At 41.8% G+C, this 22,215-nt stretch overlaps 1 protein-coding gene across 1 annotated transcript in view; it reads right to left on the reverse strand.

Annotated features, from left to right (window-relative positions):
• Positions 1 to 3,795: 3,795 nt before the first annotated feature.
• LOC138757300 (uncharacterized) overlaps positions 3,796 to 22,215 on the reverse strand; it is a 40,407-nt gene continuing 21,987 nt past the window's right edge. Inside the window, exon 2 of the mRNA XM_069924382.1 lies at positions 3,796 to 9,649. Within this exon, the coding sequence (XP_069780483.1) occupies positions 3,802 to 8,736 (4,935 nt within the window). The 5' untranslated portion in view covers positions 8,737 to 9,649 and the 3' untranslated portion in view covers positions 3,796 to 3,801. The remainder of the gene's footprint in view (positions 9,650 to 22,215) is intronic.

Here is a 22,215-nt window from a genome sequence, read left to right on the forward strand (position 1 = left end):
TGGGGTTGACATATGCGGGTTGGGGGAGGGCGGGTTCGTCTGATGCCAAGTCCCTGGTTGAGACGGTGTCCTCCCTGCCACTGCCGAACCTAATGTAAGTGTAGTTATGGTTTGCATGAAGGAGGAAAACCTGCTCTACCTGGGCAGAGGGTAGTGTGGGAAAGTTGTTATTCTGGCTGGACCTCTGTGACTAGTGGTGTTTGTGATAAAGTTATAAAGTTATAAATGACTTGGATGAAAAAGTAGGTAGGTGGGTTAGTAATTTTGTAGATGACAAATTTTCAGGGTGTTAAATAATGTGGCATGCTTGCTTTCACTGAGTCCATTGGGTTTAAGAGTCAGGAAATGATGTTAAAACTATATAAACTTTTGGTGGTAGTGGTGCACTTGGAGTATTGTGTGCCATTTTGATGATCCCATTACAGGTAGGATGTGGAAAATTAGGGAAAGGATACAGAAGATATGAGAAGGTATGAGCTATGAAGACAGGTTGGATAAATTTGGGTTGTTCTTTCTTTAATGTTAGAGGTTCTGATAGAAGTTTACAATGTTATGAGAGGCAATCGATGGGAATACATAGTCACAATGTTTTTTCTCCCGTGGTGAAAATGTCATGTATTTAAGGTAAGGAGCAAGAGGGGTGAAGTTCAAAGGAGATGTGTGAGGCTAGTTTATATTTCACATAGGATTTTAGGATTTTAAATGCCTAGAATGGACTGCCAGAGTAGTGGTGGAAGCAGATTCAATAGTAATGTTTGGCTCAGAAATGTGGGCCAAAACCCTGTTTCTGTAATCTACTATTGTATGTGCTATGTATCTACTAGTATTTTCTCCTACAAGGCCTCTAGGATATTACATATTGATCCAATATACTTGTAGTAAAAAGTGTTATTCTGCAGAAAGTTTTTTGCTGATGGATAATTGGTGTTGAAAAGTACAATTGAAAAGAATATTGCACACCAATGAGGCTAGGCCCATCCCATCGACATGGGGAACAAGCTCAACATCTGCACATATTGACACTTGGTGTTGTCGGACTCTGGCTTTAACTTACTCTTAATTTAGTCTATGTGTAGTCTGAGTCCAGCGCGTTCTTTGAATGAAGTGATAGGAGAAGGTATTCGGTTCAACAGTCAATTTATTACACAGCACAAGAATAAAACTTAACAGAGCTCTGGGTCACTCATTAGTTCATAGGTCACCTGCACAGTGAGCTACTCCCCAAGACTGACCCCTATTGTCCAGTTGGTTCAGTTTATATAGGTCAGCCTTATCATACAGAACAAAAGTTGGCTTCCTTTGCTAGATTTCATTATCATACAGAACAAAAGTTGTCTTCCTTTGCTAGATTTCATTATCATACAGAACAAAAGTTGTCTTCCTTTGCTAGATCTTTTTGCATAAGGGTTATCACAAGTCATCTCCTGTTTTGCAGATATCTGGGGTGTAGCACTCCCATCTTAATCCTCCAGGCCAGACTATCCCGTTGTGTTGATCAGAAATTAATTCATCCCCAGATATTTCTAATCACCATTCTGTTCTTGTCCGGCCAATTTCTGCTGTTCTCTTTAACACCTCCTCCTGCCTTAATCTTCCTCCTAGACTTGTTTTCTATTCCCTTTGTTTCTTACAGGCCATTCTTTGTTCTGATCTGGCCTGTGTCTCCTGTGCTACTCACCACCTCCTTTAGTTTGAGCATTCCTCCTAAATCGTTTTATGCATTTCCTATCCCTGTATTTTGGAGAGACCATTTTGTTCAGCCAACTTTGCTCCATGCTGTGATTGCCACTTAATCACATTCCTTTTTCCCTGAACCATGCAGTAAATATACACTTATTAATTAATCATTTATTTCATACTGTTTTAACCCCTAGATTTCAACAGTCCCCCTTTTGGTCTCATGAAAATGAGTCCAACCACTTGTTACCTTATTAGACCGAGACCTCAGGAGTTATTGCAAGGGCCGGCATCTCTGACCTCTTGTAGTCACTATACTCTTGGGAGGGCAGTAGTGACAAATACATGCCTTGGGGTCTGGGGATGTCTCTCTGTGACAACGCTCGTTGAATCAGGCACTGGAGGCAGGGAAGGATGCACGGGATCAGGACCAACGCCAACACCACAACTCCAGCAACTAGCACTGCAGTCTGTATCCATCCCCAGGCTCCAGAGAACAAGTTTCCCAGCCAGGAGCTGCCCCAGGGTCGCCAGTTCTGCACTGGGACATGAGCTAATTTGCGAATGCCAGATGAAATCTCTTTTACTGCTTGCCCATTGTCATCGATTTTTAAACAACAATTAGTGAGATTCAATTTCCCACACACACCCCCTTCAGTGGCTAACAAGTAGTCTAAAGCTAAGCGGTTCTGAAACACCGTGGCCCTAATCTGTTGCTGCTCTTCTGCCAACAGATCAAGGGCTGCGGCGGTGTCATTGGTGATAATTTCCAAAATAGCTTGTAAACGAATCAGACGGTTTAACATGTAAATTGGGGTTCGATATCCCCAGGACCCATCCTGTGCCCAAGTGGCAGGTCCATAATAAGAAATAATGCGCTCTGGAGGCCAGTCCTCTCCCCACTCACCGATCTTTAAATCCCTCTTCTGGCGGAGCCCCTGATATACACGCGCTGCTAACTGATGGGAGTCGTTCTGTGGTAACAGCACAAATTGTGGTTGAATGATACCTACACAGCACGTTCCCCTCCAGTCTGGCTCCAAAAAAGTGTAAGACGTATTCCCACAAATCCAATATAAACCCTCTGGGGCAAATCCGTGTGGATAGGGATGAGCCCAAAATTGTCTGAGTGAGGGAACCCCTTCATATGGATTAACGCCCGTGCAATTCCATACCCCTTTCCCACGGGAGTTATCTGTTATAGGTCTACAATGTGTTACCTTCTGTGGGGACAGGAACCACCGGGGTCGCTGAGGATGCCATCGAGGGAACTTCCCCAAGATCTTAACCCTTGTGCACCTCGAATCTCCTTTATAATGCTTGCCTTGCTCCTTCCTGATACATTCCTCTCCTAATGGGTGATTAGCTAGATGCCATGTCTGGCGGGGGCGCGTTTCATCTGCCGATCCGTGAAAACTCATCAACTCCCATACATCCAGGGGCTCCCCGCTCCATGGTCATGATCCATCTCTTGTGGGTCCCCCACATACCCAACAGTTTTTAACCCCCAAGAGTTCTGCCGTAGTTTGGCAAAGGTCTACCCATCTGTTGTCCCCTACTCTGTGAGTGGCAGCCTGGCGTTTAGCGTTGGCATAGATATCCCCCTTATCTCTGTCCCATACGTATGGTTGTTTTCTCTTTTGCCACATGGGGTCCCACTGTATCCTCTGAATGGGAATTGAGCCCCCTTTCTCCTTATCTTGGTCTCCCTCCGGGGTACAAAACCATGTTACTCCTTGGGGACAGCGGTCTCGATTTGACGTGAACTGTAAAGAGCCCTTATTGAATTTAACATCATACACTTGTCCATTATGCACACACTTACGTCCCGTGTGAGTCCCCACACAGTGTTCAGGAAAGTTAGTCCAATCAGCAAAGTACTGTTCTTTTTCGTTGTGTGACCCCCAGGCCGAGTGCACACACTTTGTACAGTGGTTTTCTACTCCAGCCCCTTCAAGGGCTCGGAATACCAGTACCCATAGTCCCCACATAGTATTCATCCCAGCTCCTTTCATTGTTTTGATGCCAATAAATTGATTATGCCGTCAACCACTGATACACAGTCACTGTAGTCCAATAGTCTCTTTAAAAAGGGACGTTAAGTGTTCTTAGTCCGTGGTTGCTTCACAGGTTCTCAGTCACCTCCGTTCGAATCTGTTCCAGTGTCCGTGTCGGTGGGTCCGTTGCTGCACACTGACTCCAATGATACCACGTCTCGCCTTTTCCTTGTAGTCGAACCGTGTGGGACGTCCTCTCCACCACTCTGTAGGGTCCTGTCCACCTGGGCTCCGTCCACTTTCTTTTGATGACCTTTAGCAGAACCCACTCCGCGACTGAAGGTATCAGTGTTTCCCCTTCTCTGTTGGGACTTGTGACCTGTTGTGAAAAATCTGACACCAGAGCCGTTAGTTTTTCATAATAAAGCTTGCATCCCATTGAGCTTACCTCATTCTTCGTAGTCTGAATTCCGGCTCCCGGTCCTGGAAACTGGTGCCCTGTTTGTAGTTCATATGGAGTAAATCCTGTCACAGAACTTACCGAACTCCTTATTGATATTAATGCCAGGGGCAATGCATCCACCCAATTTAGTTTGGTCCGTGCCTGTATTTTCCCGATCTTACTTTTTATTGTTTGGTTCATCCTCTCCACTTTCCCTTGGGATTGCGGATGGTACACCGTTCCAAAGGCATGTTTCAATCCCAACATTGCTTCTACCTCCTGTAGATTATTATTCTTAAAATGACTTCCATTATCAGACCTGATTTTTCTAGGAAATCCGTGTCTCGGAATATACTGGTTGATCAGGAATTTACATACCGTCCTTGCATCTTCTCTTTTGGCAGGGATTGCCTCCGGCCACCCTGTGAACACATCTACTGCTACTAAGAGGTATCGATAGCCACTTACCCTCTCAATCATGTCCGTATAATCAAGTACGATTTCCTGCCCTGGTAACTTAGGTAGCGGGAACTGACCTTCATGTGGCTTTACAGTCGCCTTTACATTGAAAGCTATACATACATCACACTCTCTAATATGGTTCTCCACCATCGCCGGCAGGAAGGGGTGCCACCAATGTATCAAGTACCTTATCATCTGCTTCTTTCCACAGTGTGTTAGCCCATGCGCCTCCTCGAGGAGGGGTTTCATGAGTCCAGATGGTAAAACTGGCCTCCCGTCTATCGATCTCCATAGTGCTTGATCCTTGGTTGCCCCCCTTTCCTCCCATACCATCCTTTCCTGAGGTGATGCCTTTGCTTGTTCCTGTACTATTACTTCTACCCTACACGGTGGTAATAAGTCATGTGCTGTTCTGTCTGCCTGTATCATAATAAACTGAGGGCCGTATCCTGCTGCCCTTTTAGCGGCCATGTCCGCTTCCTGATTTCCCCGAGCCACCATCGTATCTGTTCTATCATGTCCTTTACATTTAAGAACTGCTAATGCCCTTGGTTTCAGGAGGGCCTCAGCCAGTTTCCTAACATCCTTCTCGTGTTTAATTGGGGTCATTGCTGCTGTTAAAAACCCACTTCTAATCCATTGACTAAGTTCAACCTGAATTGTCCCTACCACATATGCCGAGTTTGTATATATATTGACCTCCTTCCCTTCTGCCCATTCTAATGCTGCTATCATTCCCTGTAGTTCTGCGAGTTGTGCTGACTCCTTTCCTCTCACTGTCCCTGTAATGATTTCTTCAAATCCTCCTGTAGATTTTCGTACCACCGCATAGGCAGCTTTCAATCCATCCGTGGGGTGTCTGTAACAACACCCATCTGTAAACAAGGTTTCATCTGGTTCTCTTAAGGGTGTAGCCTGTAAGTCAGGTCTTATTTTAATATCCTTCACTACCCTCTTCTCACAACAGTGTGGTTCTCCCTCTCCCATATTGTCTGCCATGTTAATGCCTTCATGGGTAAATGTAACATTTGGAGCATTCAGGATCTTTTCTAGTCTCGTCTGCCTTAGTGAAGTCATTGTAAATGCTGTCGAGCTCACAAATGCTACAATGCTATGTGTTGTTAATACCGTCAGGCCATGTCCCATTACTATGTGTGCCACCTTTTGTAAAATCTTTGCTACTCCCGCTGCATGTCTCGTACATGGTGGGTGTCTGTCTTCCGTTGGGTCTAGTGTGATACTCACATACATGAGCACACATCTTCCACCCCCTTTTTTCTGAAAAAGAACACCATCAATTGTGTGTGCTTTTTCAGAAACATCCAAAAAGAAAGGCAGTTTATAATTTGGAATCGCCAAATCTGTAGCTGTTGTAAGAGCTTGCTTCAATAGAATAAAACTCATCTCAGCCTGTGCAGTCCAATCAAGTGTAGCTCCCAGGTTCCTCATCCCCTGATCATTCACCAAAGTTCGCAGTGGATGTGTCAACTCACCATACGATGGGATAAACTGCCTACTATAACCTGACAAACCCAAAAACGAAAGCATCTCTTTAACTGTCTTTGGTTTTGTATGATGTAGTATCGCTGTTCGATGTGCAGGGGAAATCCCTGTGCCTTTCGCTGAGACCATTCTCCCTAAAAAGGTGACCACCTGCCTGCAGCATTGCAGCTTTGAGCGAGAGACTTTAAAGCCTGCCTTGAACAGCTGCACTAGCAGGAGACAGGTGGCCTCCAAACAGGAAGTATGATCAGGTGCTGCTAATAGGATGTCATCTACATACTGGATCAGAACTACCCCACCTGGCAGTGCTAGCCCCCCCAGCTGTTCTTTCAACACCTGATTGAAAATCCCTGGAGATAAAATAAAGCCCTGTGGAAGCCTAGTATACCGCAACTTTCTACCTCTATACGTGAACAAAAACACATCTCTTAATGGTTCTGCCAGCGGCAAGCAAAAGAAAGCATTCGCTAAATCTATGCAAGAGAACCACTTGTGGTTGGGGGTTAAAGCAGTCATGGCAGTATATGGGTTTGGTACTGGAACTGTGGGTGTTCTCACAATACCATTGATGCGCCTTAAGTCATGGGCCATCCGATATTTGCCCGTGTCTTGTTTAGGAACCGGTAAAATGGGTGTATTCCAACTAGAACGCGAATGTTCCAACACCCCTGAATACATAAGGCCATCAATGGTCTTTGCCAAACCTTCCTCAGCTTCAGGTTTGTGGGGATACTGCATCTGCCAAATAGGGGTGTAATCTGACAATTCGAAGGTTATGGGATCAACCTGCTGACAAAAACCCACATCTGCTGGTCCCACTGACCACAGGTTCTCAGGGAGAGAATCTAGCATAGGGGCCGAGTCGGGGTGATCCATCTTCTCTCTACCATGAAAGCGTTCAATCTGTCTATGCTCAAGGAGGACTTGATCATATGTTGGAGACAAAATTTTGTATGCCTGACCAGATGAGGAGAACTGCACTGTCGGTATTTGGGTGTCAGACCAGTCACTTAGGGACCTCAAGTTCCGACACATCGGTCCCAAATCTTTTGCCTGATGAGTAGTGCCAATTGCAAGGGTGACATGAGGAATGGCCTCACCTGCCATCTCATACCATTCCAGCTGTTCAGATGTCAGTGCCTCCACAGCGGCCACTCCCTCCTTTCCTACCACTATGTAGTCCGAATTAATTTCCCATTGCCTGCCCTCTACCTCTTCATAAAAGGCATGCTGATACATTTCATCCCCATCCCTATCGTAAAAGAGGGTCATATGGGGAGGGTCCGAGGGAGGGGTATACGGGTGTAACGTCTGGATCCACGGCTTCCATTGATTATAAAGTTTTAGCAGCCCTCCCTTCTGAGGGTCCTCTGGTTGCAACAACCCCCAGTAAATGTCAGCCCATTGTCCCTCAGACGCGGATCCTCCAGCTGCCGCCAACAACATCTGAGAACTGGAATGCAGTGTAGTTAATGAACAGTTCATAGAATATCCATTTGGAAAGGTGACCTCTATTCCGCTGGGTCCACAAAGGATCGATGCTCCGCACTTGACCAAATATTGGCAGATCTTTCCCATCCACGCTCCACCTCCCTCAGTTGGAGGTGGCATTTTATCCAAAATACAATTCATGTCGGTGAATGAGAAGGGTTGATACCTCTCCCCAATTTGCGGACCCTTATAAATTAGCGGCATCTGTCTATACCTTTCTGGAAGCCGTACTTCCTCCCTGTCCCGCAACGCATATCCCAAAGGGGAACGAGGGTAATCCTGACTCTGTCTTCTATGTGTGATCATGCTTCCCCTGATCATGACTGGCTGTTCCTCCTCTTCATTCTCAACACTCACACTAGCTAGATCAGTATCCTCGTTCTGCTCTCTCTCCTGTTCCCATCTGACACTCGCTGGGTCATTTCCCTTCCTATTCTCCTTTTGTCCCAGCTCTCTCTCATCTGTACTTCCCAAGCCCCTACTATTTTTCCTTACTGCACATCTATCGTTCTGTACTTCGTGCACCCACTCTTTTGTTTCCTCCACTCTCTCCTGTGCAACTCTCTTCAGTCTCTCCATCGCCTCATGTAGTTCTGGACCTGTTAACTCAGTGACATTCACTATTCCCTCACTTATCTGCATCGCTGGCATTTGGGGAATAGGATAAGGTGGTGGCAATGTCTCCGGTAACTCTGGATATAACGGGGCTGACGGCTTCACCTCCCCCATATTCTCCTTAGTGTTATGGGATCCCTGTTTAATATCATGTTGAAGGTTCGCTTCCACAGCCATGCAAGCCAATGTCATAATGTGTAAATCTGCCCTTCTCTGTTCCTTCACTTCTCTCTGTTGTTTAAACCTTCTTCTATTCCATATAGATCCTTGTCCTTTTGCCTCATGTTCCTGTACCTCCTTGGCTGCTTCCCTCTCTGCTTCTCCTAAGTACAGTACCAGCCGGATTTTTTCAAACCCTTGTGGTACCTTCCCCTGATTCTGCAGCTCTCTCCATATCTGTTCGTATCGTGCCATAGCCTGTACCTCCTCTCCCTTCGGTAATCCTCCCAGTAATTGATTCCTTGTTTTTTCCCACTGTCGGTTTACAGATGGGGGAACCCCTCTATCTCCCCCGAGCTCTTGCCCTACATCCCTATTTACTCCTTCCATCTTCGTTCTGATCTTTAACCCTTTAGACTTCGTACTTCACTGGGTCTCTCCCCTGGTAGGATTTTGACACCCTGCAATTTACTTCGTCCCTTCTCACGTTATTATGAACACCAGCAGCACACTACACACGATCCTTAAACAAATACTTATTATAAAGTATTATGATACACTAGACGATTCCTAAACAGATACTTATCCACTATAGAAGCAAATAACTATAAAACAATACACCTTATACAGATACTGATTATCCACTACTATGGTATACGATCCTTAATCAAATACTTATTACACACTATGAAAACAAATAACCATCACAATGCACCTTATACAGATACTTATACACTACTATGGCACACGATCCTTAATCAAATACTTATTACACACTATAGAAGCAAATAACCATCACCATACACCTTATTCTAATTGGCCAAGTGTCTAAAGCTATCTCTCGAGATCGCTACGAGGGGACTCCAACCCCGTTCTACTAGGAGGACTCCAACCCCCTTCTACTACAGGGGACTCCAACCCTGTTCTACTAGGAAGACTCCAACCCCCTTCTACTACAGGGGACTCCAACCCCGTTCTACTAGGGGGACTCCAACCCCATTCTACTAGGGGGACTCCAACCCCCTTTTGTTTTATTCTTTGGCTTTAACGAGGGCTTTTGCAGAGTAGTGACAACACACAATTTATCTTTGCCAATAGCAGAACTTCGTTAAAACAGGCGTCTGCTTACCTCCCTTTGTAGGATGGTCACTTGTTGTTATCACCACACCACAATCGACCGGTGTTTCGTATCTTTTTCTTCCGTCACTTCTCCATCTTCATCACGTCGGGGTCACCAAATTGTCGGACTCTGGCTTTAACTTACTCTTAATTTAGTCTATGTGTAGTCTGAGTCCAGCGCGTTCTTTGAATGAAGTGATAGGAGAAGGTATTCGGTTCAACAGTCAATTTATTACACAGCACAAGAATAAAACTTAACAGAGCTCTGGGTCACTCATTAGTTCATAGGTCACCTGCACAGTGAGCTACTCCCCAAGACTGACCCCTATTGTCCAGTTGGTTCAGTTTATATAGGTCAGCCTTATCATACAGAACAAAAGTTGGCTTCCTTTGCTAGATTTCATTATCATACAGAACAAAAGTTGTCTTCCTTTGCTAGATCTTTTTGCATAAGGGTTATCACAAGTCATCTCCTGTTTTGCAGATATCTGGGGTGTAGCACTCCCATCTTAATCCTCCAGGCCAGACTATCCCGTTGTGTTGATCAGAAATTAATTCATCCCCAGATATTTCTAATCACCATTCTGTTCTTGTCCAGCCAATTTCTGCTGTTCTCTTTAACACCTCCTCCTGCCTTAATCTTCCTCCTAGACTTGTTTTCCATTCCCTTTGTTTCTTACAGGCCATTCTTTGTTCTGATCTGGCCTGTGTCTCCTGTGCTACTCACCACCTCCTTTAGTTTGAGCATTCCTCCTAAATCGTTTTATGCATTTCCTCTCCCTGTATTTTGGAGAGACCATTTTGTTCAGCCAACTTTGCTCCATGCTGTGATTGCCACTTAATCACATTCCTTTTTCCCTGAACCATGCAGTAAATATACACTTATTAATTAATCATTTATTTCATACTGTTTTAACCCCTAGATTCCAACAGTTTGCACACTCCATCTCTACACAGAGCTTGATGAGAGCCACATTGGGTACACTTTTGTCATGGAAATTAACTTAAAGACAGAGACTTTGGGATTTGCTTTAAGAGTTTATTAACATAATACCACCGCGGAGAGAGTGGAGCAGCAGCCTTCACCACCATCAGAACTCTAAATTTCAACAACAATAAAGTTTGTATTTATACAGGAAAACAGATAAACTGGCATGATACATCTTACATTCCTCCATTAAATGTCAAATAAATCTTTCCAATATTTGTATCAATTAATCTTTGAGCACAGCTTAATAATTCTCTTTTCTGTATTATCAGGACTCAGGAGTTACTCCAGACACCTCCCGACCCTAGTTCCCAAAGACCTTTGGTATCGTGCTTATCACTCAAGGCTACTCTCAACTTGCATCAGCAGTTTTAAATTCATCTTACTTCTTCTTCTTTGGCTTGGCTTCGCGGACGAAGATTTATGGAGGGGGTAAAAAGTCCACGTCAGCTGCAGGCTCGTTTGTGGCTGACCAGTCCGATGCGGGACAGGCAGACACGATTGCAGCGGTTGCAAGGGAAAATTGGTTGGTTGGGGTTGGGTGTTGGGTTTTTCCTCCTTTGCCTTTTGTCAGTGAGGTGGGCTCTGCGGTCTTCTTCAAAGGAGGCTGCTGCCCGCCAAACTGTGAGGCGCCAAGATGCACGGTTTGAGGCGTTATCAGCCCACTGGCGGTGGTCAATGTGGCAGGCACCAAGAGATTTCTTTAGGCAGTCCTTGTACCTTTTCTTTGGTGCACCTCTTACTTCTTAATAGTAAAGTATCACATCATATACTAGTTTTAGCCATTTCAGGCACAATTTTTAATTCCCTTTTTCTGGAGACAATATTACGACCCTACAGACATGATCTGTTCTGATCTCCAGATAGAAACCTAAGATACCTTGGGTGACTGCCATGCTTCAAGAAGGAGATAAGGGTGGGGGAGTCGCGTGATGGAGTAGTGGCCAGTCGAGTCGAACCAGCCTTCTCCAGAGAAAAGGAAAAAAATCTGAACAAAACAGAGCCAATCAAACAGAAAACAAGAAAAAGAGGATAAAGTAACCAGGAAATGGCACCGAAAAGAGAGAAAGCCAGAATGACAGAGAAAAAAGAAGAAAGAAAATCCCCGAAAAAGAAAGAAGATGGCCTTACCTGCACATGGGAGCAGGGAGCCACCGTGAAGGGGATCATCCAACCCCCGTAGCTGGTAGGTGCCTGGAGGAGCTGCGATCTCCCGACCGACGGACTACAAAAATGGCTATCGGAGCCAGACAAAGACGCGCAACTGCTCATACAAAAGAAGACGGCGACAAGAGGGGGGCCCAGCTGAGGGATGCCCAGCTGAGGGATGCCCAGAGTCGGGAGGAACAGGACAGGAGCGAGCAACAATATGAGGAGCAGGAAGGGGGCGATGGGCAGCAGGGCATCCAGCAACAGGATGTCCTGCAGCAGGGGACCCAGCAACGAGAGGCCCTGCAACTGGAGGCCCAACAACGAGACAGGAGTGGCTCACCAGAAAGAGCTGAAGATAAAACACCAGAGAGGAAAGAAGAGACACAGAGAAGAGAGGAAGAAGTAACAGATACAGAAAAAGAAAAGCAAGAAGACCAAGGTCTACACAGGAAAGAAAGTAAAGGAAATAGATAGACTATAGATAAAGACTTTTTTGAAGACCATATGAGGTCATTAAAATAAATATTAACACTTGAATTTAATACAATTAAAAGGAAAATGGAAAGAGCAGAAGACAAAATGCAAAGTGTAGAGTTGCCCATTGTAGAAATAGGGAAAAGAGTAGAAAATGTGGAAGAACGAGAGAGCTGTAGAAATGGAAATAAATGAATTAAGAGGAAAGAGACAGAGAAATCAAGGAGACACAAGATTTGTTATCCCAGAAAATTGACATGTTGTAAAACTATAGTAGGTGCAATAACATAAAAATAGTGGGCCTGAAAGAAGGCGAAGAAGGGACAGACATGCAGGAATGTATAAAAAGATGGATCCCGAAGGTGTTGGGAGCGACAGATCTAAAGAAGAAATAGAAATAGAAACGGCACACCGAGCACTGGTCCCGATGCTGCAACCACACCAAAAGCCGAGATCCATTTTGATTAAACTTCTAAGATACACAACAAGAGAGAACATACTGGTATGGGCAAAGAGTAAAGTAAGAGAAAACAAACAGCTGTTGGAATATAAGGGACAAAAAATATTTTTTTACCCAGACATAAGTTTTGAACTTTTAAAGAAGGGAAGGAGTTTAATATGGCAAAAACAATTTTGTGGAAGAAAGGCTATAACTATGTGCTGCGACACCCAGCAGTCCTTGAAGTATTCATCCATGGGGAACAGAATAGACTGTTCTCGGATCCAAAGGAAGCCCAAGGATTCGCAGAACGTTTGCAGGATAGGAAGCGAGATGAGGAGGAGTAACAAGAAAAAAGACTGGCAAGAAAATGTATAAAAATACATAGTAATATAAAAGAGAGAAAATATAAATACAGAGGTTTAACGTTGAAAAAGAGAAGGGAAAGGGAGGGAAAAAAAAGAGAGCTTTGTTATATGTATAGAAAATGAATAGTGTTTCTCAGGGGGGGGGGCTGGGGAGGGGGGGGAAACCTGATACTGTGAAATCGGTTGATGCTTGCGAGTATTATCACAAAGCAAATGGAAAGGGGAGTTGTGGTTGCCTGGCAAGGGATTAAGGGCAACCCAAAGTGGTGGGGGGGGGGGGGTGTTCAATGTTATTTGGGGTAAAAGTATACTTTGTGTTATTTGTTGTGGGGATTTTTGGGGTATTTTGTGTTTTAAGCTTGTTGTCGTATATTGAGAAAAATAAGGAAAACTTAAAAAACAATAATGGAAGAAAGGAGATGGGGGAGCCGAGGAGGCAAAAAAGTGAAAACAAAGGTATAAGATGGCTATGTTGAACTATATGAACATAAATGGAATACATAACCAAATTAAAAGGAAGAGGCTACTAACACTACTCAAAAAGGGAAAAATAGATAGAGCATTTGTACAGGAAACATATCTAACTAAGGCGGAACATAGCAAATTGAAGAGAGACTGGGTAGGACACGTTGAGGCAGCATCATACAATTCAAAAGCTAGGGGTGTAGCCATACTAGTAAACAAAAATGTACCAATCAAGATAAAGGAGGAAATAGCTGACCCAGTGGGAAGGTACGTAATGATAAAGTGTCAGATATACTCAGAATGTTGGAATTTGCTCAATATTTACGCGCCTAATGAAGAAGATCAAGAATTTATGCAAGTTATCTTTTTGAAGTTAGCAGATATGCAGGGAAACATTCTGATGGGGGGTGGGGGATTTCAACCTTAATTTGGATCCAGTGTTGGATAAAACTGGAAAGATAACAAACAAAAAGAATAAAGTAGTCAAATTTATCCTTAAGTCGATGCAAGAAATGAAACTAATTGATATATGGAGGAGGCAACATCAAAAAGAGAAGGAATATTCATACTACTTGAGTAGGCACATGACATTCACAAGGATAGATACGTTTTTGTTGTCGGCCCAAATTCAAGGGAGAGTGAGGAAAACTGAGTATAAAGCTAGACTACTTTCTGATCATTCACCCCTACTATTAGCAATAGAACTGGAGGACATCCCACCAAAGGCATATAGATGGAGGTTAAACCCCATGCTACTCAAAAGACAGGAATTTAGGGAGTTTTTTGAATGCCAAATCAAAACATACTTTGAGATAAACACAGACTCCATAAAAGATAAGTTTATACTATGAAATGCAATGAAAGCCTTCATTAAAGGATATACAATAAGCTATGTAACTAAGATGAAAAAAGAATACAACCGGGAAGTAGATCAGTTGGAAAAGGAGATAGCAATTATAGAAAAGGAATTATTGAAAAGGGAGGATATAAAGAAAAAGAGAGTTGGTGGACAAAAAAAAAATATTACAAACTTACAAGGTGGAGAAGAATATAATGGAAACAAAACAAAGGTATTACGAATTGGGAGAAAAAATACATAAAATATTGGCCTGGCAACTTAAAACAGAGCAAGCTAAAAGAACTGTATTGGCGACAAGGAAAAATTATAAACAAATCACATACAACCCAATAGAGATGAATTAAAACTTTAAGGAATTTTATAAGCAACTGTACCAAACCGAGAACGAAGGAAAAAATTATAAAATAGATGAGTTTTTAGCTAAAATCGAATTGCCGCAACTGCAAGTAGAGGACCAAAGTAAACTGTTAATACCGTTTGAAATAGAGGAAGTACAGGACATATTAAGAAAACTACCAAACAATAAAACACCACGGGAGGATGGATTTCCAATAAAATTTTATAAAACATTTAAAGAGTTATTAATCCCACCCCTCCTGGAAGTAATAAAGCAGGTGGAAGAAACACAAAACTTACCAGAATCATCCAAGACAGCAATAATCCAGTAATACCAAAAATGGGGAAGAACTCATTTAACACCAGCATCGTACAGACCAATATCCTTACTAAATGCAGATTATAACATAATAGCAAAATTATTAGCAAACAGATTGACCAAGTGTGTACCAAAATTAGTAAAATAAGACCAAACTGGATTTGTCAAGAAAAGATGAACAGCAGATAATGTTTGTAAATGTATTAATTTAATTCATGCAGCTCAAGGGAATAAAAGACCAATGATGGTGATTATGTTAGACGCAGAAAAAGCCTTTGACAGGGTAGAGTGGAACAACTTATTTAAAGTGTTACAGAAATTTAAACTTCCGGTAAAATATATTAATTGGATCAGGGCATTATATAATGGGCCGTTGGCAAAAGTAGTGGTAAATGGATATGTATAGAGCCAGTTCAAAATGAGCAGATCAACTAAGCAAGGATGCCCATTGTCCCCATTATTGTTTGCCTTGGCAATTGTGAAAAATGGCTGAAGATGATTAAACTAGCACCTCTCTGCAAAGGGTGATAGAATCTGAAATATGTAGATTAGAGCATGAAAATAGACAGCAGTGACTAATGGGCCCCTTTCTTATCAGAAACCTCAAGGATGAAGGAATCTGGTTTGGACTGGCACAGTACCCCATATTCACCATTGCACTTGCTTAACAAAGACATGAATATTAACTTAGACAACCCTAAGGATGGGACTGCCTAATTAACATAACATGCGATATATGATGAGGGAGGGACTGTGTGGTATCTGCAGGGATGGAAGGGAAAAGGGGAAGGTTGTAAGGTATTGAAATTCCATTGGAAGAGACTAAATGAAGGTGTGGTGATGTTGAGCGCGGGACTGTACAAATGAGTGACGATTCTGGACCTCCAGCGTGTCTTGGGACTAAGAGATACCCGGCTCTGCAGACCCAAAATAAATCCGAACCTGTTCTCCAGGACTTTGTCTCCAGAGTAGTGATTGTGAACTATTTATATTTCACAAGCTTGGAGACTCGTCCGGGATCGCAACTCCCACCACTTGCCGACTGGCTATTGAAGAACGAGAAGGTGCACCCCACTGATTTCAGTGGTCTCTGTCAGCTTGCCGTCAGCGGTTTGAGCGAGTGATATCCGAACAGGAGACTTTGGAGAACAGGATGAAGGGGAACTCCAGTAGGAGGAGTGGAACAGGACACAGGGGAACTCCAGTAGGAGGAGTGGTTCGGTCGGGGAATTCTTGTGCACGAGACCCGGGTAAGAAAATTGACTATTAAGTATTACTTGGCCGACCAGGATAGTCTGTCAGGAGTGTGTGATCTGACGGGGAGAAAAATGGGTAATCAGTGTACCAGGACTGATGAGTCACAAGAGAAGAAGGGACCCAGAGTGGGGGTCCCGGGGCTGACATTCCGCCAGATAGTCTGTTGGGGCAGATGTTAGGAAACTGGGGTCAGATGAAGATTGGCTATGTCAGAAATTAAATGTGTTTATAAATCAGGAAGAGTCAGATTATGCAGCGTGTTGGATCCGGGTGACCGAGTTGTTTAAGGTCACCACGAAAAATGAGGAGGCAGACGTACCTCCCTGATATCCTTTAAAGCACCTGCCCCCGCCGTATGACGGTCAGAGGAGAGGGGAGAATCACCAGGATGCTGGTGTTATCCCTCCCAAGGAACATCAACAGGTGAGGGGGGCCGACGGAGGGGTAAAGGCTTGTGCCCTGGAGCTGGAGGAGGCAGAACAGAAGAGCTCAGACAGGCAGGAGAAACATGAGAAAAAGAGATAGGCTTGCAGATTTCCAAACTAACGCTGTAAAACTGGCAGAAGGGGGACAATAAACCTATGATGTCCTCCAGAAAGAATGTGCATATAGAAAGGAACAGGACAGGAAAAATCAGGAAATGAAAAAAAAGCAAAGGGTAGGCAGGAGAAGCCTCCTGCACAGGAGGATAAACAAAGACTACATAGTCAAATAAATGGAAGTCCTAAGGCTGATGGGGGAGGGAGAGACGAGTGACCCCGAGTACTCCTCAGGGACCCCCTAAGGACCATCACTAGCATATCATCTGCCTGTATCTAGCCCCTAGCAGCGGTCCCCTCTGGGCCAGCAGTACCAAAAGTATTTTAGGATCCTGTTAGTGCTCGAACCCAGAGCCATGATAAATCATCTGGCTGCTGTAACAAAGAAATTAAGATTTAAAGTCTGTGGAAAATTCTAGAAGCTTTTGTTAAAACACGTTTGTCTGCATTTGGACAGTTTAAAAATTAAGCTATTCTCAGTGAGGACAGAGAAAACTCAGCAGAAAAACATAAGATTTTTGGCAAATTGGCAGGAAGCCCAGAAGAAGAGATAACGCAGCCAGTTTGTGCAGAATACTACAGAACACAGAACGAAGACAGCCTGGAATACTCTTAAAGGGGCCATGCAAGATACCAATTTGTTTGCAGTTTAAAGTTGAGCACATATCCATGATAAAGATGTGATTTCTTAACTTAATGAGGCAGTAGATAATGTAGCTAAAGTATCTAAAGGGATATCAGGATTGGGACCCCAAAGATTTAGTTCAACATGAGTCCTCCTCAACGAGCCTTATAACTTCCATTCAGAAGATTAGACTACGCCTCTGATAGAGAAATTGAGCGATGGAAATGTTCCAGTTGTTATTATGTTGATGTACTTGAGATTTGGGTAACCCCAACAAGCAGGGTGTTACTATTGTGGGAAAGTGGGACATTTCAAACAGGAATGTCCCGAATTAAAGAGGGAAAGGGATGATATCCCTCTGATGACTTTTGAGGAGGATTAGTGGGATCAGGGGTTTCTTCCTCCCAGGACCCACCGGGAACCTTTGATAAATTTCCAACAAAGAGGATGCTGTTTTTCTGGTGGACACAGAGGCCACTAGATCATAATTAAACTTTATTCCGGAGGAGTCACGTGATGGAGTAGTGGCTGGTCGGGGAACTCCAGCCCTCTCTGGAAAAGTTTAAAAAAAACACAGAAAACACAAAGGCACAAACATAAAAATTAAAATAAAGTGAAAGTAAAGGTGGGAAGAAAATGGCAGCGAAGAAAGAAAAGTTGAAAGCAACGGGAAGAAGAGAAGAAGAAAGAACGTCGGAAGAAGCAGGTGAAGGCCTTACCTGTCTGAGGAGGCCCACCGCGGAGAGAGAAGCCCGCTCCCTAAGGTCAGTTGAAGTCCCAAGCTCGGGACGACAAAAATGGCTCGCGGAGCCAAGTAAAAGTGCGCAACCGCGCATGACAAAAAAAACACTGACGGGAGGGGGGACCAGCTGAGGAGTTGATCTCCACAGCTGAGAATGACAGCTACAACACAACAACAGGAAGAGAACATAGAAAACAACGAGAACAAGAAAGAAGAGAGTAAAAAGAAAACAAGGAAACAACAGATGGCCAACTCAGAGGAAGAAGAAGAAGAAGAATATAGAGAAATGGAAGAAGAAGGGAAAGGCAAGACAATGCATTTTTTTTTAAAGAATATATGGAATCAGTAAAAGAATGGCAATTACAAGAATTTAGTGAAATAAAAAGAAGAATTAAAAGTACAGAAGAAAAAATGAATGGATTAGAGATGGTCATGTCAGATATAGGAAAAAGAGTGGACAAGGTGGAAGAACGAGAAACAGCCGTAGAAATGGAAGTAGAGGACTTAAAAGAGAAATTAGAAGAATCTAATAAAAAAGTTAAAGAGACACAAGAGCTGTTAGCTCAGAAGATAGATATAATGGAAAATTATAATAGAAGAAATAATATAAAGATAGTGGGCCTTAAGGAAGATGAAGAAGGCAAGAATATGAGAGAATTTATAAAAGATTGGATCCCCAGGGTCCAAGGAAGACCAGAATTACAGGAAGAAATGGAAATAGAAAGGGCACATAGAACATTAGCCCCGAAACCACAGCCGCAACAAAAACCAAGATCCATTTTAATAAAATTCTTAAGATATACAACAAGAGAAAATATATTGGAGAAAGCAATGAAGAAAATAAGAGAAGACAAAAAGCCACTGGAATACAAAGGTCAAAAAATTTTTTTCTATCCAGACATAAGTTTTGAACTCCTGAAGAAAAGAAAGGAGTTTAATACAGCAAAAGCGATCCTATGGAAAAAAGGACATAAATTTATGCTAAAGTACCCAGCGGTACTTAAAATAGTTATTCCAGGGCAGCAAAACAGACTATTCTCGGATCCGGAGGAAGCACGAAAATTTGCAGAACAACTACAAAACAGACAGAGAGATGAAGACATGTAACGAGAGTAAAAATGACCACAAACTATATGTATGTGTGTATATATATAATATGTGTGTATGTATATATGTGTGTACATGAGTGTATCCGTATTTAAAGGAAAATATATAGAGTAAAGATAAGAATTAATAAGGGAAAGAAAGGGAAGAGAGGAAGTAAGGAGGGAATTAAGAGAGTGACCTTTGCTATATATGAAAATTAAAATCATTTCGGGGGGGGCTGGGTGGGGAGGAGTTACGGTCACTGCGAAATCAGTTGACGCTTGCGAGTGAATTCGCAAATCCAAATGGAGAGGGGAGATGTGGTTGCCCGACAAGGGATAAAGGGCAACTCAGGAAGGGGAGGGGATAGTGGGGTTAAAGAAATTTTAGATAGGAGAATAAGGGAAATGTTTGATGTTTTAGAAATGTTGTCTTATAAAGTGTTCAAAACAAGAAAGCAGAAATGGATAAGAAGGAAAGGTGATGATGAGGAAATGGAAAGGGAAGATAAACAAAGTATGAAATGGCTAATTTGAACTATATGACTTTAAATATTAACAGAATACATAACCAAATCAAAAGGAAGAAACTGCTAAATTTACTGAAAAAAGAAAAAATCGATATAGCATTCGTGCAAGAAACACATTTAACTGAAATGGAGCACAAGAAATTAAAGAGAGATTGGGTAGGACATGTAACAGCAGCGTCATATAATTCAAAAGCTAGAGGAGTAGCTATATTAATAAGTAAAAATGCACCAATTAAAATAGAAGAGGAAATAATAGATCCAGCAGGGAGATATGTAATGATAAAATGTCAGATATATTCGAAGTTTTGGAATTTACTCAATGTATATTCACCTAACGAAGAAGATCAAAAATTTGTGCAAGATATTTTTTTGAAGATAGCAGACACGCAAGGGAACATACTAATAGGAGGGGATTTCAACCTTAATTTGGATTCAAACATGGATAAAACTGGGAAAAAAATTAACAGAAAGAACAAAGTAACCAAATTTATAATTAAATCGATGCAAGAAATACAACTTTTGGATATATGGAGGAAACAACACCCAAAGGAAAATGAATATTCATATTATTCGGGTAGACATAAAACATACTCAAGAATAGACCTATTCCTGTTATCAGCTCGCATGCAAGACAGAGTAAGAAAAACAGAATATAAAGCTAGAATATTATCGGACCACTCACCCCTGATATTGACAATAGAGTTAGAGGACATCCTTCCAAGAATGTATAGATGGAGATTAAACTCCATGCTACTTAAAAGGCAGGATTTTAGAGAATTCATTGAAAGACAAATTAAAATGTACTTTGAAATAAATACAGAATCAGTGAAAAATAAGTTTATACTATGGGACGCAATGAAAGCGTTCATCAGAGGGCAAATAATAAGTTATGTAACCAAGATGAAGAAGGACTACAATCAGGAAACAGAGCAGCTGGAAAGGGAAATAGTAAATATAGAAAAAGAATTAGCAATGAAGGAAGACACAACTAAAAGAAGAGAATTGGCAGATAAAAAAATAAAATATGAAACACTACAAACATATAAGGTGGAGAAGAACATAATGAAGACAAAACAGAAATATTATGAACTAGGAGAAAAAACGCACAGAATTCTAGCATGGCAGCTTAAGACAGAACAAACTAAGAGAGTGGTATTGGCATCAAGGAAAAAAGACAAACAAATCACATATAATCCAACGGAGATTAATGAAAACTTCAGAGAATTCTACGAACAATTATACCAAACTGAAAACGAAGGGAAAGAAGACAAAATAGATGAATTTTTAACTAAAATTGAACTACCAAAATTACAAATAGAGGAACAAAATAAATTAACAGAACCATTTGAAATAGTAGAAATACAAGAGATAATAAAAAAACTACCAAATAATAAAACACCAGGAGAGGATGGATTCCCAATAGAATTCTATAAAACATTTAAAGATTTATTAATTCCTCCCCTCCTGGAAGTAATCAGCCAGATTGATAAAGCACAAAGCTTACCAGATTCATGCAAAACAGCAATAATTACAGTAATACCAAAGACAGGGAAAGATCCACTCGCACCAGCATCATTTCGACCAATATCTTTACTTAACACAGATTATAAGATAATAGCTAAACTATTAGCAAACAGATTAGCCGACTATGTACCAAAAATAGTAAATCTAGGCCAAACTGAATTTATTAAAAAAAGACGAACAACAGACAATATTTGTAAATGTATTAACTTAATTCATGCAGTAGAAGGAAATAAAGCTCCAACAGTAGCAGTTGCTTTAGATGCAGAGAAGGCCTTTGACAGAGTAGAATGGAATTATTTATTCAAAGTATTACAAAAATTCAGTTTACCAGAGAAATATATTAATTGGATTAAAGCATTATATAAGGGACCATTGGCAAAAGTGACAGTAAATGGATATATATCAAAGCAATTTAACTTAAGCAGATCAACAAGGCAGGGATGCCCACTATCGCCCTTATTGTTCACGTTAGCTATAGAACCACTAGCAGAATTGATAAGAACAGAAAATAAAATAAAAGGGATAAAAATAAAAGACAAGGAATATAGAATCAGTTTATTTGCAGATGACGTTATAGTATACTTAACAGAACCAGAAAAACAATAAAAGAATTACATAAGAAATTGAAGGAATATGGAGAAGTGTCGGGATACAAGATTAACACAAATAAAAGTGAAGCAATGCCAATGAATAATGCGGATTTCTCAAAATTTAAGAAAGAATCACCATTTCGATGGCAAATGCAAGCAATACGATACCGAGGTATACAAATAAATAAAAACCTTGGCCATCTATATAAACTCAATTATTATCCACTAATGAAAAAATTACAGGATGACTTAGAGCAGGGGTGTCAAACTCAAATTCACGGAGGGCCAAAATTAAAAACTTAAGACTAAGTCGAGGGCCGAACTAAATATTTATTGAAAATTTTCAACAACATCTGCATGTTTTCTCTTCTTTCAACATATGTAATGTTAAACTTTTTCTTATTAAAATAAATGTTTAATAATAGTTTTGGATAAACTCTTTCCAGAAGCATTAACAA

The sequence above is a fragment of the Narcine bancroftii genome, chromosome 3 (genome assembly GCF_036971445.1).
Source record: "Narcine bancroftii isolate sNarBan1 chromosome 3, sNarBan1.hap1, whole genome shotgun sequence".
Lineage (NCBI taxonomy): Eukaryota > Metazoa > Chordata > Chondrichthyes > Torpediniformes > Narcinidae > Narcine > Narcine bancroftii.